Source organism: Motacilla alba, chromosome 18 (genome assembly GCF_015832195.1).
Source record: "Motacilla alba alba isolate MOTALB_02 chromosome 18, Motacilla_alba_V1.0_pri, whole genome shotgun sequence".
NCBI lineage: Eukaryota > Metazoa > Chordata > Aves > Passeriformes > Motacillidae > Motacilla > Motacilla alba.
Genome location: NC_052033.1, coordinates 8,933,797 through 8,954,316, shown reverse-complemented (window position 1 = coordinate 8,954,316; position 20,520 = coordinate 8,933,797). Strand labels below are relative to the sequence as shown.

At 51.8% G+C, this 20,520-nt stretch overlaps 1 protein-coding gene across 2 annotated transcripts; it reads left to right on the top strand.

The window, feature by feature from the left end:
- Positions 1–1,038: 1,038 nt before the first annotated feature.
- Positions 1,039–19,012, top strand: CACNG5 (calcium voltage-gated channel auxiliary subunit gamma 5). 2 transcript variants are annotated; one of them, XM_038156978.1, is made up of 7 exons: positions 1,039–1,190; positions 5,686–5,992; positions 12,733–13,001; positions 13,555–13,641; positions 14,527–14,667; positions 15,274–15,419; positions 15,804–19,012. In XM_038156978.1, exons 3-7 carry the CDS (start codon positions 12,794–12,796, stop codon positions 16,059–16,061), a joined length of 840 nt encoding a protein of 279 aa, XP_038012906.1. In that variant the 5' UTR covers positions 1,039–1,190; positions 5,686–5,992; positions 12,733–12,793; the 3' UTR covers positions 16,062–19,012. The 2 variants fall into 2 exon arrangements, with proteins under 2 accessions (XP_038012906.1, XP_038012907.1); XM_038156979.1 differs by having other exon boundaries at positions 1,048–1,190; positions 5,691–5,992.
- Positions 19,013–20,520: the final 1,508 nt, after the last annotated feature.

Here is a 20,520-nt window from a genome sequence, read left to right as displayed (position 1 = left end):
GAGCTCACCAAGCCTGAGCACACGGCTCCATTGATTTCCAACAAGCCACCCAACAACACCTCCTCCGCATCTCAGATCTCACTTTATTTTGAGTTTTTCTATTTAAAGCAGTCCTGTTTTGCTAACTGGGGACGCCTCAGCAAGATGCAGCACGTTTTAGCCAGGGAGCTGGGGACTGTGGTGTGTGAGCAAAGCCCCTGCAGAGAATGAGCTGTCCCTGCAGAAATTTCCATACAGTCCCAGCCCAGGTGCTGGGATGGAGTCCATGAGCTCCCTGGGCCCTGCTCCTGGGCTGGCACCTCCTGCAGCAGGAGTTCCTGCATGGTGTGTGACCCTTTTCTTGTCCTTCCTGCTCTATCCAAGGAAGCGTCCCACTGCTGGACACCTCCATGGAGCTGCCTGCTTCTCCTTGGCTCTGCCTCTCATTGCCGATGTGCTTTGGCTGAATCACCCAGTCTGGCAGGGGTTTCCAGAGCTCACAGCACCTGCCCCTGTGTCCCTCTCTCCTTCAGCCCTGCCTCGGTCCCAGCCCTGCCAAGCTGGCTCTCTCCAGCACACTGGGCTTGCTGCCCTCCCCGCTGTCTGCTGTGTCCTCAGCCGTGCTTTCCACGCTGCTGCTGGAGCCAGCTTCCCCTTCCCCGGTCCCAAAGGAGCCGTGTCCCGGGAAGCGCAGCCTCCCCAGCGCTTGGAGCAGAGTTCCTGCAGGTGTGGGGCGCAGGGGAGGGAGGAGGCACAGAGGGGCAGGAGCAGGGCCGGCCCCCATCCCTGCCCCAGAGGTGAGCGGGAGCCGCCGGGCACAGCTCAGGGGCCGAAGCAGGAGAAGGGAAAGGAGGAAAAAAGCGGGGAATGGAGAGAAAGTGGGGAAACACAGGGAAAGGGTGAAAAGAGAGGCAGGAACGGGGAAAGGGGGGATAGAGGGAAGTGAGCGGGGGGTGGGGGGTAGAGAGGAAGAAGGGGTGGATGAAGGAAGGAAGGGAGGGGGAGGGAAGAAGGGGAGGATGGAGAAAGGGAAGGAGGGATGAAGGGAGGGAGGGAACAGGGGCACGGAGGGGAGGGAGAGGTGGGCTGGCCCCGGCGGCGCCATGTGATGCCCTCTCCTCCGCGGGCTCTCCCGGAGCGGAGCGGAGCGGAGCGGAGCATCCCCGGGGCCGCCGGCCGCGTCCCGCCGCGGAGCAGCTCCCGCGGGGCCGGTGAGTGCCGCGACTGGCGTGGGGAGGGGAAGGCTGGGGCTCCTTCCCGTGTCCGGGCCAGGCTGCCCCGGGAGCGGGGGAACGGCCCGGGGGATGGCTTCGGGGGGGCTCCGAATTGGGTGTCAAGCCCTGAAAGTTCAAAGGCGAGGGAAGAGGGATCAGGTGCGGAGCCGCAGGGCTCAGGGCAGGTATCCCTGTGCTTTCCGTATTCCCCTTGGAGTGGGAACCGGCCGGGAGCGGCGCGGGCACCGCCCCGGGCAGCATCCGCCGCATCCCAGCGCGGCCCCGGAGCGCAGCGAGCCCCGGAGCCGCTGGGCTGCCCGGGTGAGGTGCCCGTGTGCCCTGCCCGGGGACTGGCACCGCTCGGGTGGCGGCGTTTGACTTCGCCCGGCTCCCGACGGAAGGAGCTGAGCACGAGGAAGCCGGAAAATCCCGGCGCTTCTCCCCTGAGATGCTCATCCCCGGGCTTCCCCCGCAGGCTGCTCGGCCGTGTCTCGGGCGCTGGGAGCATCCCCGTCCTCAGCGGCCGGTTCGGAACGTTCTGCTCGGGAACGGATGTGTGTTTTTCCCAGGGAATATGAAATCTGCGGGAAGTCAGGCTGTGAATGTTTCGCAGGGTAGCAAACCCCTTGGAGAGGGGAGTGAGAATTGAGCGAGGCTATCTGAGAAAAACCTGACCTGGTTCTTAAGTGAAGTGAAGTGCCGGGGGTGAGGGGAAAGGCTGGATCGTGTGTTACCGTATGAACAGGGAACGGGGACCTGGAGCCTGGCCTCACTCCACGAGCTCCTTATCCACAGCCTGGGGAAGGTGGTGAGATGGGAAATGTGAGATGTGGTGGCTCAGCCACGGCGGCGAGCAGGGAGGCTCTGTGTGACACGGCCTTTGGCTCTTGGTTAATCGCCGGATGTTCGGAGAACTTCATCAGCCCCTGTCTCGGGATGCTTTGTGCAGCTTTTAGGGTTGGGCTTCCAGGCACAGAGCTGCAGGAGCTCTTCGGGGGTGCCCGGGGAGCGGGTCTGACCTCGGCACCGCTGTCACCACTGTGTCCCTGTAGCCCCGAATCCCCCTGGGGGAGAGGAGGCCTCTTCGGAGCTGGTGGGTGTCTGCTCGGTACAGGTGAGCCTTTGGGAAGGGCAGCAAGGGTGTTGCATTCCCTGGAGATAGCACAGCTCCAGCCAGAACACTGCAAAAGACTATTTCAGATGAAGAAGAGAATTTCTGCTGAGTTTCCTGCAGCAGCAGTGAGTGCTGGTGGCATGACCCAGGCTGGCAGCTTTGCTGGAGGAGCGTTCCTGTGTCTCCATCACGGCTGCCCTTTGGTTTCACAAGTGCCTCGTGTCTGGGCTCCTTTCAGAGGCTCCTCTGCCACTGTTTGAGCAGCACATTTCAGTCTGTCATGTTGGGACCCACCTAAAAAGCCCAAGGGCAGGAGACTGGCTCCCAGCAGCCCATCCTGTGCCATCACACCATGCCCCCAGGCTGCCCCAAGTGACATCCAGGGGACAGAAATGCCTCTGCGTGGGGGTTTCTCCCATTCCTTGCTGTGTTCTTGTAGCTGTTGAATATATTCATTGAGCTGAATGAATTTCCACCTGGCAGCATCCATAGCACAGCTTTTGCAGCTTCAGCTTTATTTATGGAGAGGGGAGGGAATATAAAATACAAAAGAGAAATAATGCACAAGCCTGCAGAGATTTCAATGGTATCAGTGAGCTGTGAGCTGTGCAAGGCTAGTGTGAGGACCAGGAGCTTTTCCTAAATCAGAAACCCCTGGGTTTTACACCCCTGGCATTTTAAAAATCACTTTTGACCTAGACCCCATCATCTGGTTATGTGGAGATCTTAATCTCACTGAAATTAAAGACATTTTATGTTCTTAGGTGTGTTCTAGAAAGATGGTTTGGTGTCAAAGTCACACTGATTTTTAAAGCTGTTTAGTTGCAACTTCTGATATTTGTAGTAAAATATTTACTGGCAAAATGGAATTTGTGAAAGGACAACACACATGCCTTCATCAGGCTCAGCAAATGGGCTGTCACAGATGAGTGGAGTTTGTGTGTGGTCTTTTAGGAAGACAGAAATTACTTTTTCTTTTATTAATGAGTTATTGCTTATCAGTGAAAACCCTTGTTAGAGCCGTGTCAAGGCTGCACTGAGGGCGTTATTGGAGCAGCAGAGCAGCTGCATCCACTGAGCCAGGACAACCTGTGGATAACTCATTTCCCCACCCAGTGCCCATGCAGTGCTTCCTGATGACATCCCCATGCCAGGGCAGGACCTGCCTCAAAGCCCCACAGGTGGCCCTGGCTCCTTCCCAGGAGACACAAAATGGTTAGGACAGCTGTTCCTTTTCCCTGCTGCAGCTCTGGCTGGGAATATCAGGTCAGGTGTAGGTGGCAGGAGAGGCGCTGCTGGGTGAGTACAAAGGGAATGGGAGAGGAGCACAGGCAGAGACCAGGCACACACAGCCAGGCCAGGTTTCACCTGAGAAGAGGTGCTGGCCTGGGGGAAGGATGGAGAAGAGTGACTTTCCCAGGCAGTGGCTGCACTTCCCTGTGCTGAGCAGGACAGGTGAGCCCACGGCCTCCTGAGCAGCCCACGGTGCCTGTGCCTGTTCTCAGGCTGCTCCACCTCATGCATGGCTTTTCCTGCCCTGTCTGCCCTGTTAAATACTGGAACTAACAAATCTTGCTAAAATCTGGGTGGTAGAAAGTTTAGTACCTCCAGTGATATATAAATACGTATGTACATCAAAATTACTAATTATGAAACCCAACAAGCTGCATAAAGCAAAACAAACTGCCTCCTTTCCTGGGTGAAAATGGGACCAAACTTTAGTGGCTGCCCAGCATCAGACCTGGGGAGTTGTGCATGAAGACATCACCAACAGCTTCCAAGGAGCTGTTTCTCAAAATGCTGGGGCAAAGCCAGGTGGAGCAGCTGCTGGCCTTGGTCACTGGTTTGGTGGCAGCCACGAGTGTCACCAGGTTATGAAGTCGTTTGCCAGAGGTGTGGCTGACACAGCCCTTGTGCACTTTATGCCATCATTTTGCTGCTCAGAGGCTTTGCAGTAGAGCTGGTTTCTAAGCAGGGCAGAGGGAATGCAGTCTGCTGGCTAACGAGGCACTGCTCCCTCCATCCATCATCTTTAAGCAGCCGAGGGGACGCAGGTCCCTGCAGCCGTGGGCAGCACGTGCTGCCTGCCCGATGTGCCGCTTGTCTGCAGCCCTCCGTGCTCACAGAGCCCAGGGCCCCGGGGGATTTCTGCCTTTCTCTCATTTATCACTCTGAAAATGTTCATAAAACCCCTCCAGCTGCCTGCACTGGTGAGAAGAGCGGGAGTGGGGGAAGAGCTGTGGCTTCCTGCCTCCCCAGCTCAGGTACCCACCGACACAGGGAGTGCAAGAGCTTTAATTAGCTCTTGATGCTATTTTTTACCTCCCAGCAAGCTTAATTTAGCTCAAGCTGTCATGCACTGATCGTTAAGGGGGAAAGAAGGAACGGGGGTGTCGGCCCCTCTCTGCTGAGCAGCCTCAGCTCCCGAGCTCGGGCTGTACCTGGGGCTTTTCTTCGACCTTCCACAGCAGTGAGTGTTTATAGCCCAGAGACATTTCATGGACAGCCCTTGAAGTGCTTACAGTGAATTTGGGGGCTCTGCTCACACCCACTTCAGTTCAAAACAACATCAATATCTTACAGGAGAGGTGCTTGAGTACTTCAATCATTACCTGCCTTGCTGCTGGAAGGACACAGAAACCTTGAAAAGCTGCAAGGAAGAGGATTATTCTCCCCTTTTTAATCTACAGGGCTCTTATAGGACTTTGTGCCAACTTAAATGATACTTGGAAGTGAACAAGGGCCAGCTGTTAAAGCTTTAATAGCCCACCAGAGCAGCCCAAGCTTGGTGCTGGAGTGAGTGAATGTGCACGGTGGACCCAGCTGCTGTCCCTTGTCCCTGGGTCTGTCCCTGTGCCAGCCCGAACACGGTCACTGGATCCTTGGGGTACTGCAGGTCATGCCTTTGGGATCTAAATACAAGCCCCAATGCACCTCAGGCAGAGGTTAATGAGCAGGCAGGGCTCCCATGGCAGCGAGGTTTCTGCAGCTCCTCTAGCACAGTCCCCAGCTGGTTTGCTTTGCAGCAGTAGATATTTCCCTCTTTCATTCTGCTTTTGTAGCTTTTTGTAGGGTATTGAAAGCAGCAGTTGGGCTCAGGTCCCTGACTGTGAGCATTCTGACACACTGTGAGTAGGAGAATTCTGTGTCAGAATTGGTAGGGAGAGAGGGCTTTGGGAAGAGCTCTGCAAAGGGCAGGGCTCAGCTATTGTTAGGGATGTACACTTTGAACAGATATATTTAGGTTAGACCTGGAGAGCTGGACCTGGGTGTGTGGGCAATATTGCAAGCTCAGAGCTTTAGCTCCTGTTTCCCTCTCGAGAAATGCACTTGGTGTAATTTTTGCACTTTGTGTAATGCTTTTCTACAACACCCCAGGGCAGGAGCTGCCAGCACGTGGATGCAGAGACCTACCTGCCATCTGCCTGTCCCTGTGTCCCAGCACCCTGCAAGCCTCCTGTGAGTCAGTCAGAGGGGAGAGCTGAGGCTGTGCCCTCCCTTCAGCTCCTGTCTGTTTCCAAAGCCACCCCACTCCCAGCTCCTCCCAGACCATCCAGCAGCTGCAGCCTCCAGTGAGGACCCTCATCCTCCTTGCAGCTGATCTGCCAGAACTGCTCTTCCCACCTTCAGCCCCATCCGAGGTTCTCCACTTGCCAAAGCATCACTTCAGCTGGGGTTAGCAGAGGTAAGAGCCTGAAACACCGAGGGAAAAGGAGACGCGTGGGTGGGATGGGTTCTATAAAAGTTTTGTGGGGGATATCTGTGGATCCAGAAGGACCATGTGAATGAGGCTGGCTGTACACACATGGCTGTGCCAGCAGCCTGTGAACCATGACCATGGGGGCTGCTTGGGGGATGATTTTATTTGCTGGAAGTTGCTGGGTTCATCCCAAGCCATTAGTGTGAAAGAGCTGGAGCAGTGCCATCACTCCAGCGAGTGCAGCAGCGTGGCAGAGATGGCCAGTTTGGGAACTGGTCTGCTTTCAGGGCTGGGGTGGGAAATAAATCTCAGTAACTTCTCCTTTGACCTTGGGAATATCAGTTGATCTCCTTATATTTGGTGCTGGAGCTGAAGTGGGCTGAGTTATCAGAAGCAGCCCTCTGCAAACCTGACCCAGGCAAAAGGGCAGGTTTTGAGCACTCCACAGCAAAAAGGCTGGTGTGAGATAAAGAAGGAGAGGGAAGTGGGTCAGCCTTGGAGATTCAAGTTATGGTGCTTTCTATACAGCATTTCCATCACTCTTGCACTGCCATGGCAGGATTTTTTTCACCAAAATGCAAAAAATAACTCTGGCAAGAAATGAAGCACAGGAAGTGCTAAGGAAAAGAGAACTTCTCAGAAAAATTATGTAAGTCAAGTTTAAGAGAGAAAATCCCAAGTAATCTCATTACCAAAATCAGTTAGTGGTGAGCCTTGCAGTGTGTGAGCTCACATGTGGTTTCTTACTGATTATTTGTCAGGTGCTCCTGGTGTGTGATGACAAGCACAAAATTAATAGGTTTGTTATTTCTGTGGCTCAATCTGGGATTAAATAACTCATAACCCGCCTTTTTTTTATTCATTTATTTATTTTGAAAGCCTCCCTGGAGAGCCTGTGTGCCCATTGATCCAGCGCTGCCGTGTCTATGCGTCGGTAATGGCAGCGCCGCGCTGCTGCTCCCAGCTGAGGGGAAGCTTTCAGGCCCAGTATTGATCCTTTTGAAGTTTGTTTGCTCATAGTCACAGTTACAAGCCCTTGTTCAAACTGCCATGAGATGGGCTGTTTTATTTCTTAATATCAGGCTAAACCTCCTCCACATCAAAAAGATTTATTTCTGCGCTTAATTTTTCCGATACGTATTTTCTGTCTCAGAAACCAAGCTGACATTTCTGTGTGACACTAATGCAGCTCTTAAAGCTGCCTGATGTATTTCAGTCTCCCTATGTGCCAGGGGAGTTGGTGGGTGCCAGCAGCCTAGGACAGGGCACCTGGAACCCCTTGGACCAGCTCCAACCCATATTCTCTTTGGAAATTTCCTTCTCAGTGAAAAGCAAGAGACACTGCTTTTCTCTGCAGCCATCTCTGCTCTCTTCAGCTATTCTGTGGAACCAGAGCAGCCCTGTGCTCCTCTCCTGCCTGCAGCACATCTTTTCCAAGCTTCAGGAGGGATTGTTTCTTCCCAAGCAATAATTCCAAAACCAGAACTGTCTTTCCCAGCTGCCCAGTTTTCCAGGTCAGGTTTGTGGAGCTGCTTCTCCTGCGATCCCAGATGGAGCCGTGGGCGCTGCCCTCACCATCTCCTCCTCTTCCTCTCCTCAGCTGTGGTTAAAGTCAGCTCCCCATGTGCTCCTCACACTGGTCCAACTTTCTCTGCCAACACAAAGAGCACCAGTTCAGCTGCCCTCGGGCTGCATCCTGCACACCCTCTTTTGGGACTGAAGAATTTGCATCCTTTGGGTGCTCCATGAGCTCGGTGGGATCATTCTATTTCACCAGGGTTATTAATGACCAAATCAGCCTTTTCTGGATTTGCCCCTGAAGGAGCCAGGGTGAGTTGTGCTATCTGAAGGAGGGTGACAGTGCAGTGGTGGCCTGGGCACAGTCCAGCTCTGGGAAGTTTTGCTCTGAAAAAGCTGCTCTTCTTGACCTATTTTTTTTTGTGCACATCCATGGCCTGCATTGTGTCCTGGGGAAGGGATCACACTGCTCGAAGGCCCTTTATTTTTAGCCAGCCCAGTTTCTTGTTGCAGCTTAGTGGGATCTGGTCCTTTCAGTTCAGCTCCATCACAGCTCACACTCTCCAGCACTTGATTGCTCCTACCCAGGTCCCTGATGTTCTTTGTACATCCATTGCTCACTCAGAGGGTTTCCTACTCCCCTTGCACTGGCTTCATTCCTTCTCCTTTACGTTCTGCTCAGCCTCTCCCACTGCTCCAGATCCATGGCTGAATCTCTGATTGCCCTTGGTTTGCAGCATGGACCAGGCATTCACAGCCACAGGCCACCGGGCTTGTTCTGGACCTCAGCACCCCTCCACAAACAAACCCTTCCCTCCTGTCTGCTCTGATAACCTTGGCAATGCTTCCCTTCCTCCCAAATGTCAGGAAATTGGAAATGATGTCACATAAAAATCGATGGCTTGGCCCTGCTCCTTCTGCCTTTACCCAGGGCAGGAGGGAGCTGCTGTTTTCTGATGAGCCCAGAGCAGTGATTTATTGAGGTGACCCATCCTGTCCGGGCAGCTGACCAGTGATATATTCATTTTTCTCAGCCCACCCACATAGCCCAGAGCAGTGGCTTGTGCTTGGCCTTAGACCACAGATGTGGGCTCAGAAATCTGCCCAGGATGTTTCCTTTCTGTGACTGTGAAGCAACAGGTAAGGACTTGCTTCAAACCTGGGTGAACTGCCTTAGAAACAAAGCCGGTGCTCATTTCATTTCCCAAAGGATTCAGGCCCAGCAAGGGCCATGTGCTGTTTCCATCAGCAACTGTTGCTCCAAGGCAAGGAGAAATTCATTAAGAAGACTGCAGATTACATTGCAGACAGCCTTTATTATTCCCTGGACTACTACCAGAATGCACAGTGTGATTGAAGGAGCAGGAGCAGTTCTAAGGTTCCATTTCCTGGAAATCGTTGGGGCTCTACTCATTTAATTTTAAATCCAGCTCCTGTTGGAAACCAAACAGCCATAGGAAGCATAACACAATTGATAAAGGTCACTGTGGACTAAATCCTTCCTGATGATCAAGCCAGCTCCTGTTCTTGTCCTTGAAAAACCTTTCACTTGGGAGCCCTGTGAATCCTCCAGGTGCTGGAAGGTTTGTTTCAGGCAGATGTTCTGCACCATCCCCATCCCTGTTCCCCACCACACCAGCTTGGATTCTGTGTGCCAGTGAGGCAGAAATAGGCACCAGTCTCTAGCCCGTCTGTGATCTCATGGAAACTGAAGTGTGAGAGGGAAAGCAATGAGGCAATTGAGAGGTGCAGCTTTGATGCCCTACCCCTGTCCCTGCTGCTCACGTGACACCAACAGAAATGAGCACAAATGGGTCTATTTTCCAGTGCCTGATGTTGGTGGACAGCAAATCACAGGAAATACTTCATTATTCCCCTCTAAGTGTCTTTATCTGGACCTTCACATACTCCCTACTATGATTTTTGGCTCGTTATTAACTGAAATGTGCAGGGAGGATGGTTGTTGATGATACATGAGCCAAGAATAGATCCCAGTTCCTTCTACCAGTTTGGCACCAAAATGCCAAGAGGGATGAGACACCCTGTAGTAAATGCTGTTCATTTTGAGGCAGCAACTAGAAAATATGGCTCTGGCTGAGCTAGGGAGAAGAATGGATGAGCACGAGGATCTGTGTTTTGGCTGTTTGATTGCTGAATCCAGTGGGAACCCATAGAGATGGGAAGTGGCATCTTCCCCAGGAAATGGCAGCTGCAGGGCTGATGTGCTTCTCTGCCCCATAGCCACCAGTTTCTTCTCTGGCTGCTGTCTCCTAATTTTTCAGGGAAAAAAGAACCTGAGCATCCTCTCAGCACTTGGCTCCTTGCTCCCCTAGCAGGGAGTATTTCTCCTGGGAACACATCCTACTTTTCTTGAGCTGAGGGAAGCATTAAATAACATTCAAAATGAGGCTGGTTAGCAAAGCCAAAGGTGGAGGGAAAGCTTGCAGGAATGTGAGCTGGAGCACTTTCTTGGGCTGTCTGGAGACAGCAATCCCCTTCCTGTAGGTTGGAACCTTCTGGGAAAAGGCACAGTGTGAACGTAGGAAGAGCCAAATCCTTAATTTCATATGGAAGGGAATTGTCAAAGCTGCTGCAGCGCTTGAGGGTGCGAGTACATCTGCTTCCTACCAAGATGTACTTGCCTGCTTTGGACTCGAGGTCAGATCCGATAATTAAAGACTCTCTCTCCTTCTCTGCCTTTCACTCAAGAATTTGATACTCTTCCAGCAGCATTCCCTGCTTTTCTCTCTTATTGCTGCCCAGAGCAGTGAGCTGGCGGGGCACACAGACCTTGAATGTTGCATCTGTTCAGTAAATGCCTTTCTTTGGAAACTACAAGTTTCTTTCATGTTAATCTAAATGAAACTGCTGCAAACACAGCCCAGGATGGGTGTAGGGAGCTGGTGCTGTGGAATTGTGAGACAGAAGTGCTGGGGATGAGCACTGCAAGAGCTCAGAGCTCCCCAGAGCACCAGAGGAGCAGAAACCTCTCTCTGCATCACCTACTTGCTTTCACCATGAGGGAATTATGGCACAACATTATCCTTGGAGGCTTTCAGGTGTAAAAGTACAAGCTGTGAGGACTTTTGGCATCTCTGAGAGTCTGTGTAAGCAAGGAAGAATTAATCTATTTGCATCTGAGGCACTAGAAAAAAACCCACCCTCCTCCAGTCTGTTTGGCCATGTTGGAACAGAGAGTTGGCCTCTCCAGGTCCAGGCAGGATTTGTGTCTGCTGATTTAATCACTAAACCCACCACCTTTACTGCAGTGATAATAGCAACAGGACTTCTCTCCCAGGGAGTCTGCTCACCAAGGGAGCACAGGAGTGATGGAGCCACTCCTGAGGGTGTGAAACAAAGCCAGTGCAGCTCTAAAGGGAGTCCAAGGAGGATGCAGCCTGATTAGAAAGTCAGCAGCTTTTGTTGTCTAGCTGGATTTAGATATTTTTCCCTATTGCTTGCAGTGCTGAATAGCAGCAAAATGTGCCTTGGAAAATATACATGACCTGGCACTTATCTGTGATTCATTCTGCCTTTACAGCAGCAGTCAGTGGCACTATCTGCCTCCTTGCTACTCCACACAAGACCTCTCTCACACGTATCTTTTCCCTTCTTGCTCTTATTCCTTTAATCTTTTGTTGCTGTGTGTTCCCTTCCCCCTCCTTCCCCCCATACCAATTTCACTTTTTCTCCACTGCACCAAGAACTCTGATTTCTGGTGCTATTCTATCAGTCTGCAGGGCACCACAGGAACTGCTAACTTGCCCAAAGTAGCAAATGTGCAATAAAATAATAATAATTAAAAAACATGCTATACATAAGTGACATGGGCATGAGGAAAGCTTTTCCTTTAAGGTTTGCCCAGGGCCTGCCTGCAGCTCTCTGTCCCCATTTCCCTGCCTCCCTCCAAAGCACAAGGTGGGTTTGGACAAGGGAGGGTACTGGTAGCTCTGGGAAGAGCAACACAACAACAAAAAAAAAGCAGATTATTGTGTCATGCCACTCTGCTTCAAGTTGTTTGACGATATTATAAATGTAGCATGGCTTTTGCAAAATTAGCATGATCTCCTAATTGGTAGATCTACCATGGAAGTGGAAAAGTGGCAGTGTTGGAGGGGAGAGGGATGGTGATGGAAGCTGCTCAGGGCTGGGCTCGGTCCAGCAGTTAAGAGCAGCTTTGTTAATCCCTGATCGTGGTGTCAGTGATCCTCAGCAGGTCCCGTGCCAGGGACTGGCAGTGCTTGATAAGGCTCTGCAGGGAGATAAGATAAGATAAGATGCTGCAGTTTGCCTCCATCCTTGGGGGGATCAGTGCCAGCTCTGGCTGGAGCAGCAGAAATTCACCTGCAGCAAATCCAGCAGGAGTCAAGGAAAGAGCTGCTGCCATTCCCCATCCCGTCCGTGCTGTACATTCCCCATCCCATCCATGCTGTGCCATTCCCCATTCCTGTCCTTGCTGTGCCATTCCCCATTCCTGTCTGTGCTGTGCCATTCCCCATCCCATCCATGCTGTGCATTCCCCATCCCCTGCTGTGCCATTCCCCATTCCTGTCTGTGCTGTGCCATTCCCCATCCCATCCGTGCCGTGCCATTCCCCATCCCGTGCTGTGCCATTCCCCATCCCGTGCTGTGCCATTCCCCATCCCGTGCCGTGCCATTCCCCATCCCATGCCGTGCCATTCCCCATCCCGTGCCATGCCATTCCCCATCCCATGCCGTGCCATTCCCCATCCCATCCCGTGCCGTGCCATTCCCCATCCCATGCCGTGCCATTCCCCATCCCGTGCCGTGCCATTCCCCATCCCATGCCGTGCCATTCCCCATCCCGTGCTGTGCCATTCCCCATCCCGTGCCGTGCCATTCCCCATCCCATGCCGTGCCATTCCCCATCCCGTGCTGTGCCATTCCCCATCCCGTGCCGTGCCATTCCCCATCCCGTGCCGTGCCATTCCCCATCCCGTGCCGTGCCATTCCCCATCCCATGCCGTGCCATTCCCCATCCCATCCATGCCGTGCCATTCCCCATCCCATGCCGTGCCATTCCCCATCCCATCCATGCCGTGCCATTCCCCATCCCATGCCGTGCCATTCCCCATCCCATGCCGTGCCCTTCCCCATCCCGGCCTGGCGCGGGGCAGCAGTGTTCTGGGATTTGGTTCAAGCTCTGGCTCTGCCAGTGACTGTTCCAATGGCTCCTCTCGGTTCAGGGCAGCGCTTTGGAGGCTCCGTGCTGGGCGCTCCTCCTGTCCCATCCCGCGGCCGCCCCCGATGCTGTTGGCGATGAGCGCCTGCAGCAGGAAGGCGCTGACCCTGCTCAGCAGCGTGTTCGCCGTCTGCGGCCTCGGCCTCCTGGGCATCTCCGTCAGCACCGACTACTGGCTCTACCTGGAGGAGGGCATCGTCCAGCCCCAAAACCAGACGGCCGAAATCAAGCTCTCGCTGCACTCGGGGCTCTGGAGGGTCTGCTTTCTGGCAGGTAGGGTCTCCCGGCCAAAAACATCCCCTTGGTTTGTTGTGTGTCAGTGCCACCCAGCAGCAAAGGGCCAAGAAAAACGGGATTTTAGAGGCTCCACCCATCCCTGCTTCCGAACTCAGGCACAACCTTTGGTAAGCAATGTCATCTCTTCATGCCTGACTTTAACAGCCCAAAGGATAAATCTGCCTTAGCACGCAGGCTTAGGTGAGTTGGCTGCTGCCCTGCCAGACCCCCTGCCCTGTTCCAGAGCTGCTACCATGACGCCTTGGGCAGCAGCTAAAAACTTTCCATTTCATCCCTGCAAAATTCAAATTCAGGTCATCTGGACCATTCCCTCTGCCTGTGCCAAGTTTGATGAAACAACTTGGCTGCAGGGACAGAGTTGAGTAGAACCCAAGGGGATGGGAATCTCAAAGTGACCAACCTGAAATGTCACAAAGTTTCAGCTGCTTTGGAAAAGTCGGGGGAGAAGTGAGGAGCTCTGATATGGCCCCTGGGATGACCTTAAACCTCCTGGCTCCATATTTCACCTTTTTGTCTACATCTGCCACAGGTGAGGAGCGTGGCCGGTGCTTCACCATCGAATACGTCATGCCCATGAACATCCAGCTGACCTCTGAATCCACAATCAACGTCCTGAGTGAGTGGTTTGGTGGGGTTCCACCCTTTACATCCTGCAAATCACCGAGTGCCAAGCACTAGGGACCCTCTCCAAGAAATCCTCTTTGTGTCCTTGCCAAAGAAGCTCTGAGTTCCTTGACAGTGCTGCCACGCAATGATGCAACTACATTTTTTACTGTGGGAATTGCCCAGAGTGCTCATAAGCTTTTGGGGACATCCCTTTCTAATGGCAGGATGGCCACAGAGGCTCTAAGCTGTACAATTTCCTGTCACTGGCTATTCAGCACTAATGTTTATCAAAGTGTTTGGCTTTTTAGTCTCCTCTCCATAATTTGCAGCTGTATTTATTGCCTTGCAATTTTACACATTATATAGCAGGATGAATTAAGGATGGAGTATCACAGTTCTCACAATGATTTCTGCAGTCATTTCTGCATTAATAAATAGAAGTGTTTTGAAAACACTTATGCAGTGAAGCTAGAGGAAAATGCAGGTTTTGATGGTTTCCTATGCAACACTTCACACAGGAACCCTCAGAAATGCAAACATCAGCAGAGTCACCACCATGGAGGTGGGACACTGGCACAGGTTGCCCAGAGATTCTGTGGATGCTCCATCCCTGAAAATGTTCAAGGCCAGGTTGGATGGAGCCTGGAGCAACCTGGGATTGTGGAAAGTGTTCCTGCCCATAGCAGAGAGCTGGAACATAAGGTCCCTTCCAACCCAAACCATTCTGTGATTGCATAATTCTATGTTTTACTCAGCTCATTAGCAGGGAGACAAACTCAGACACAACATGGTCTGAGCAGGAGGGTTGGAGCCCTCTCACACAGCCAAGTACATTACTCACACTATTTAGGGAATATTGACCTGTTCCCACTTCCCTCTGTTCCTGTCTCAACAGAGATGATCCGCTCTGCCACCCCCTTCCCTCTGGTCAGCCTCTTCTTCATGTTCATCGGCTTCATCCTGAGCAACATCGGCCACATCCGGCCTCACAGGACCATCCTCGCCTTCGTCTCGGGGATATTCTTCATCCTCTCAGGTGAGTTCTGCAGGCCAGGTTTTCTCCTGACAGCCCTTGAGTATGGAGCACGTTTGCTTTGGTAGCTGCTGGTGCTCTCCTGACCTGTCCTGATGGCTCCTTGTTGGACTCAGCTCCCAGCTCAGTCCCACAGCCTGATCAGACCTCGTGGGATGGATGCGGAGCTTTGTGGAAATGTGGGGAAAGGCTCCCCCCACCAAGGCAGGAGCAGGTGGTGGGGGAGAGGATGCTTCTTGTGAAACATCACTCGCAAGAGAGATCTGAAACTTCAAACTGCTCAGTTGGGCTGTGTCTACATGAGAAAAGTGAATGTTTTATTCATGGTGTTGTGCAAGTGCTAAACAAATAGCTGTGACAGCTGAGCTTTGAAGCAGCTCCTGCTGGAGCCAGATCTCTCCTCCCAGTGCTCACAGATTTCCCTGAGCAGGGAATGTTTGACTGGAATGAGAGGAGTGCCCTGAGTTGGAGCAGCAGGAGGGCAGCTCCTTTCCCCAGTTATTACAAGCACACTCCCAAGTTTTTTTACTTTCCCCCAAAGCCAGGCCTTCAGGAAGGTGCTTCTTCAGCAGCTTCATCTCTGAAGCATTTCCCACTGTCCTTCCCCAGGTCTGTCACTGGTGGTGGGGCTGGTCCTCTACATATCCAGCATTAACGATGAGATGCTCAACAGGACCAAGGACTCGGAGTCATTCTTCAATTACAAATATGGGTGGTCCTTTGCCTTCTCTGCCATCTCATTCCTTCTCACAGAGGTACCCATACCCTGTAACAAGTGTATCCCATTCCCAGGGGTGGGCAGACTGGGGCTGGTGGCAAAAAGAGGGCTCAGACAGGGTTTAAGGGAGGGCTGGGAGGGTAGGGGGGTAATGTATAGTGTGAAGGGGACATGCTGGGGAACAAACCCAACCTGGAGCACTGATGGGGCATTTGATCACCGTTTGATGCCAGGCATGAAAAGCAGAGATGTGGTTGTGCTGCATTATTCATTGCACAGATCCACGGGGCAGGGAAGTGACGGGGGTCGGGTGCTTTTGAGCATCACCACAGCACAAACCAGGCGATTTCTGTGTTGTCCTGAGTGGGTGGTGGTGCAGCCGTGGGCGGGGAGGGCCTCAGGCCGTGTCTCTGTCCCACAGAGTGCCGGGGTGATGTCTGTGTACCTGTTCATGAAGCGCTACACGGCCGAGGACCTCTACAGACCCCACCCCGGCTTCTACCGGCCCCGCCTGAGCAACTGCTCCGACTACTCGGGGCAGTTCCTGCACCCCGACGCGTGGGCGCGGGGCCGCAGCCCCTCGGACATCTCCAGCGAGGCGTCCCTGCAGATGAACAGTAACTACCCAGCCCTGCTCAAGTGCCCCGACTACGACCAGATGTCCTCGTCCCCGTGCTGAGCCCCGCGGCCCCGCGGCCGCTCCGGTGGGCGCCGCGCCCCGACTCCGTTTGTCGTTTTCTTAGGCCGCTCTTTCTGGCCAATTCTCTATTTATAGGAGCGTAAATATAACCAGAGAGATTGGTTATATAACCAATAGTGTAACCTAGAGAATTGGGATGTTTCCCTTTCTTTGTTTTTTTGGGTTGTTTTATTCCTCCCTGCATTACTAAGAATCTCTCCAAAGTCCTCCTCTCTCAGCTCATCCCGCTGAGCAAACAGCAGTTCTGCCTGGGGGATAAATCCAGGGCTGGACTCAAGAGCAGGAAAAAGAAAATAGAGTAGAACTAATGAAAAAAAAAGGTGTATTTTTTGGTGTAGGTAGGTAGGCTGATAAAGTTTGTGCATTCGACTGTATCATTGAATTCTATATTTACTGGCCTGAATGCCAGCAGGCATAAAAGATTTGCGTAACTTTCCAAGAAGCAACCAGCATTAGGAAAATATAAATTTTGCCTTGACTGAACACTTACTGGTTGGTATCTCTCACTGCTGATATCACTTCCAGCCAGGCTGGAATGGGAAATAGCCATCCTTCCACGAGACCTCAGCAGGCTTGGACACCAGCAGGTTGTTGTTCCTCTACGGCCGCTTGCAAACTGTTGCTTAAATATCTCATGTCAGATTGGAGGCACTCTGGGGTGCTGGGCTGGAGGGATGGCTCCAGCACCCGAATTTCCTCTGCTGTCCTAGAGACAGGAGGCCTGGAGCATAAATGGGAGAATCTCAGTGCAGCATTGAGTGGAAAACAACCTAAACCTTTCCCATGGGAAATATCAGGTGCAGGGTTTAGAGGAAAGAAGTTATTTCAGTGAAAGGCAAGACCCCAAACTGGTGCAAAGTGATGTAGCTGAGATCATTGCTACAAATCCACTGCAGCAAAGTAGTTGGCTTATTTTACATTTTTGCAAGAAAATGGTATTTCGCTGCTTTTTTTTTTTTTTTTTTTTTTTTGGTGTGGGTGTGTGTGTGTATTTATTTTGAGGTTTTAAGTTTGAAAATTTCATTTGATGCTTTGACATTTTGGCCTTAGCCAGCTGCCAGGGGAATACACCACTGCCACTGAGGGAAAACAAAGGGCAGGGAAGGAAAAGGCTGTGATCCCTCATGCGAGCCCCAGCTTGTCACCTTGCAGGAGAAAGAGTTTTGCCCAAATTTTATTTCTATTCTTGTTATTTTAAACCTTTCTGAAAATTTCCATTCTGCAGAAAAAAACAGTCTGGGGATTCTTGGTGTATTTGATCTTGTTTTGTCTTACTGTTAATTAAAAGAAATAGAATATATGCAGTTTTAACCTCATTTGTAGCACACTGCGTAATGAATGTTGGATCTGTTGGTTGTTATGATTTAATATTATTATTTACTATTTGCTATTAAATATTTATTATTTATATACTCCTCCAAAGCAGGGGCCAACTCCTGGTGCAGCACCACTGTTTGCATCCATTAGAGCACCTGTTCCACAGGACATCAGTGCAGGAGTGTATCCAGCCAGCTCTGGAATAGGATTACTCCTCTCCACTTCCTCCAGAGAAACAAGTAATGCATATTTAGTGTATATCTGGGTAGATTCCTAATTTGCAAAGTTTTAAAATCAGGGCATATTTCTGTAGACACAGTTCTATTCACCCTCAGTTTCTGTATGACCTCAAGCATTTTTGTGCTCTCACTTAAGCCCCAGTTTTTAAGTGCTACATGACAGGCTGGCTGCTGGGAAGGTTCAGGCACTAAAGCACAGCACAGCCCCACCCTCCAGTAACAAATCTGCTGGTCCTCACTTGCCCCAGCCTGACAAACCATCACTTTTCCTTCAGGATCCCCATATTCAGTGTGAATTTGGCTCCAAAAGCCCACTGGAGCTCACAAGAGATCATTTTGAGTTTCCCAGGGGCTGGTCTGGTTTGCTGGGCTTGATGCTGGTGGTTTTTGGTGGCTCAAAAGCTGTTGCCTTTGCATGTAACTCTTGATGGATGCTGATATTCTCAGTCCTTGGGAGGGAGATGTTCAGGATCACCAAAACTGCTGATGGCCAGAGCCACAAGGGCTCTCCCACGGCCACGTTCCTCACACTGGGGACTCATCCTGTGGTTAATCCTGTGCAGCACCATGAGATGTCCCTGTCCCCAAGTGGAATTTTCCTTTGCATTGATTAAATACAGAATTATTCATTTTATAAATTTAAATGCTTGCCTACACAAGTAAAAGAAATTAGAAGAACTTCATGCCTTCCTCAAGGCCCCAGAAGGTTTAGCAGAGTCTAGGGGCAAATTAGAAAAGTAATTATTTTAATTCATTGGAGAGATTCTCATCATGTGGCTGCATTTGTGAGCCTGGGAGTTCACACATTCACCCAGTGAGCACAAGTGCAGGACTGCCAGAAGAAAAATCTGTTAAAATAAATGTTTGCTGTTGGTTCAGTAAAGGCATATTTTAAGTAGGCTAAGGTGGTGTTTGCAAAGCCCAGGCAGCACTGGTTGTGCCTCTGGGAGCTCTTCTGTCCCTCCCAAAGTGCCTGCTGTGGCAGCAGCTCTCACTGTGGGTGTCTGTGGGCCTCCCAATGCAGTTATCACCTTTGTAGACTCTGGAGAAGCTTTTCCAGAGCCTTGGGTCCTCAGAGCCCTGGCCTGGGTGAGGGGCTGGGGTGAGCCCAGCCACCCTGCCAGGCTCACTGCCCCAAGAACCACCCTGCAGCTGCAGTTCTCCAAGCAAGAAATGCTTAGTAAGTACTTGCAGCACCCCCTTAGGATGCCTATTAATGATTTTATCACCTCTTCTAAATACCTGGCATGGTTTTACCCCACATCCTCCCTTCTTGAGGAACAGCACTCAGTCCCCTCCTGCAGTCTCTGTCCCACCCATTTCAGTGATGCCCTCTCGCTGTGTCCTGTGTCTGTTGCTTTGACTGCAGTAAATAAAAAGTGGAGTTTGAGGGTGAACTACCAACTAAATTAGAAGTTTTACCCTGATGAGTCCTTAAATTCACCCAATGGGATGAGCCAAGCCTCCCCCAGGCCCGTGGGAAGGTGACTGCTGTCTGACACTGCACAAAAAATGGTTTATACTGAGAAGCACAAAAATCTGGTTTTGCATGAATGACTAAGTGGTGTCAGAGTCTTTGTGCACAAGGCTGTGGCTCCTTGAACTACAGCAGCAGAGCGAGTTACTGGGATTAAGGGTTAAATAAAGCCTGATCCAGGTGCATTCCCTGCTCCAGGTGCTGCTCAGGCCTGCAGCAGGGGAAGGTCTTCTGTCCCTGCCATCAGCAGAGACACACACACCTCCATCCCACAGCCTGGGTGTCCTGTGGATCCTGGGGATGCATGGAGGGATGGATAATGGATGGATGGATGGATGGATGGATGGATGGATGGATGGATGGATGGATGATGGATGGATGCTGACTGAGGGAATGGCAGGTGGGAGGTGAAGAACCCCCATCTCAGGGGAGGCTGCCTAGAGAGGTGGAGATGTCTGGGAACTCCCAGTGCTCTGACATCTCAGGGGACTCCCAGGAGCCACCCTGCCCTTCTGTGTCTGGTGTTTTTTAATCAAATCCCCTTTGTGTAAGCCCAAAAAGGCATTTTGTGGCCTGTATCTCCTGGGACATGAAAGCTCCTCTGCCAGCATCCTGAGGGCTCTCCTCATTCCCTCTTCACACCACAACACTCCCATGGCCCCAGGTGTGATAGGGCCCTGGTGGGAACCATTTTCAATGTCCTGACAACCCTCACTGAACCATGAGGTGGGGATGCAAGAGGTTCATTAAAGACCAATTACCAGCAGTAATGAAGTAGCCAGGAATATCAAGGCTGTGCTGGGTCTTGTTCTCCTCCAGTTGCTGCAGGAGCATCTTGAGGCTGCAGAGCCCTTTCTTGCACAGTGGAAAAGCTGTGATTAAATACATAAATTCACAAAGAGGTGCAGATGACCTTCCCTCCAGTGCTGCTCCCCTTGCAGCTGTGGTGGCAGTGGGCACGAGGAGCCACCGGGAAGGTTCAGGTGATGCAGGAGCTCCTGTGAGGCAGTAACCCCCCACTCCAGGCAAGGAGGCAGACCAAGAGCCCTGGTGAAGCTGCTGCTGTGGTGAGATGAGGTTTGGGCAGATGTTTTGAGGCAAGCTGGTGCTGCTCTTGCCCAGGAGGGGGCATGGAGCTGTTGGTCAGGCAGGCAGGGGCAGAACAAATCCTTCTGCTGGGGATGCCCCAGATGAGCTTTGCTGTTGCATCATCTGGACACATGGTTAAAGACCTGTGCCCTTTATCAGCTTCAAGCAGACAAGACCCAAAGGTATTTTTTATGGTGCTTGCCCAAAACACACCACTGTGGCAGGCTCGGGAGCTGACTTGGTGTACACAGCGCGGGGGTTTCCAGCTCACAGTGCTCTGCTCTCAAGTCCTTGTGCTGCATTATTAATACTATTC

Bases quoted from the DNA above. Each gene is read 5' to 3' on its own strand.
- CACNG5 (XM_038156978.1), top strand. From the start codon at position 12,794: ATGCTGTTGGCGATGAGCGCCTGCAGCAGGAAGGCGCTGACCCTGCTC. The intron at 13,002-13,554 runs GTAGGGTCTCCC...CATCTGCCACAG, and splicing joins GAGGGTCTGCTTTCTGGCAG to GTGAGGAGCGTGGCCGGTGC. The intron at 15,420-15,803 runs GTACCCATACCC...TCTGTCCCACAG, and splicing joins TCTCATTCCTTCTCACAGAG to AGTGCCGGGGTGATGTCTGT.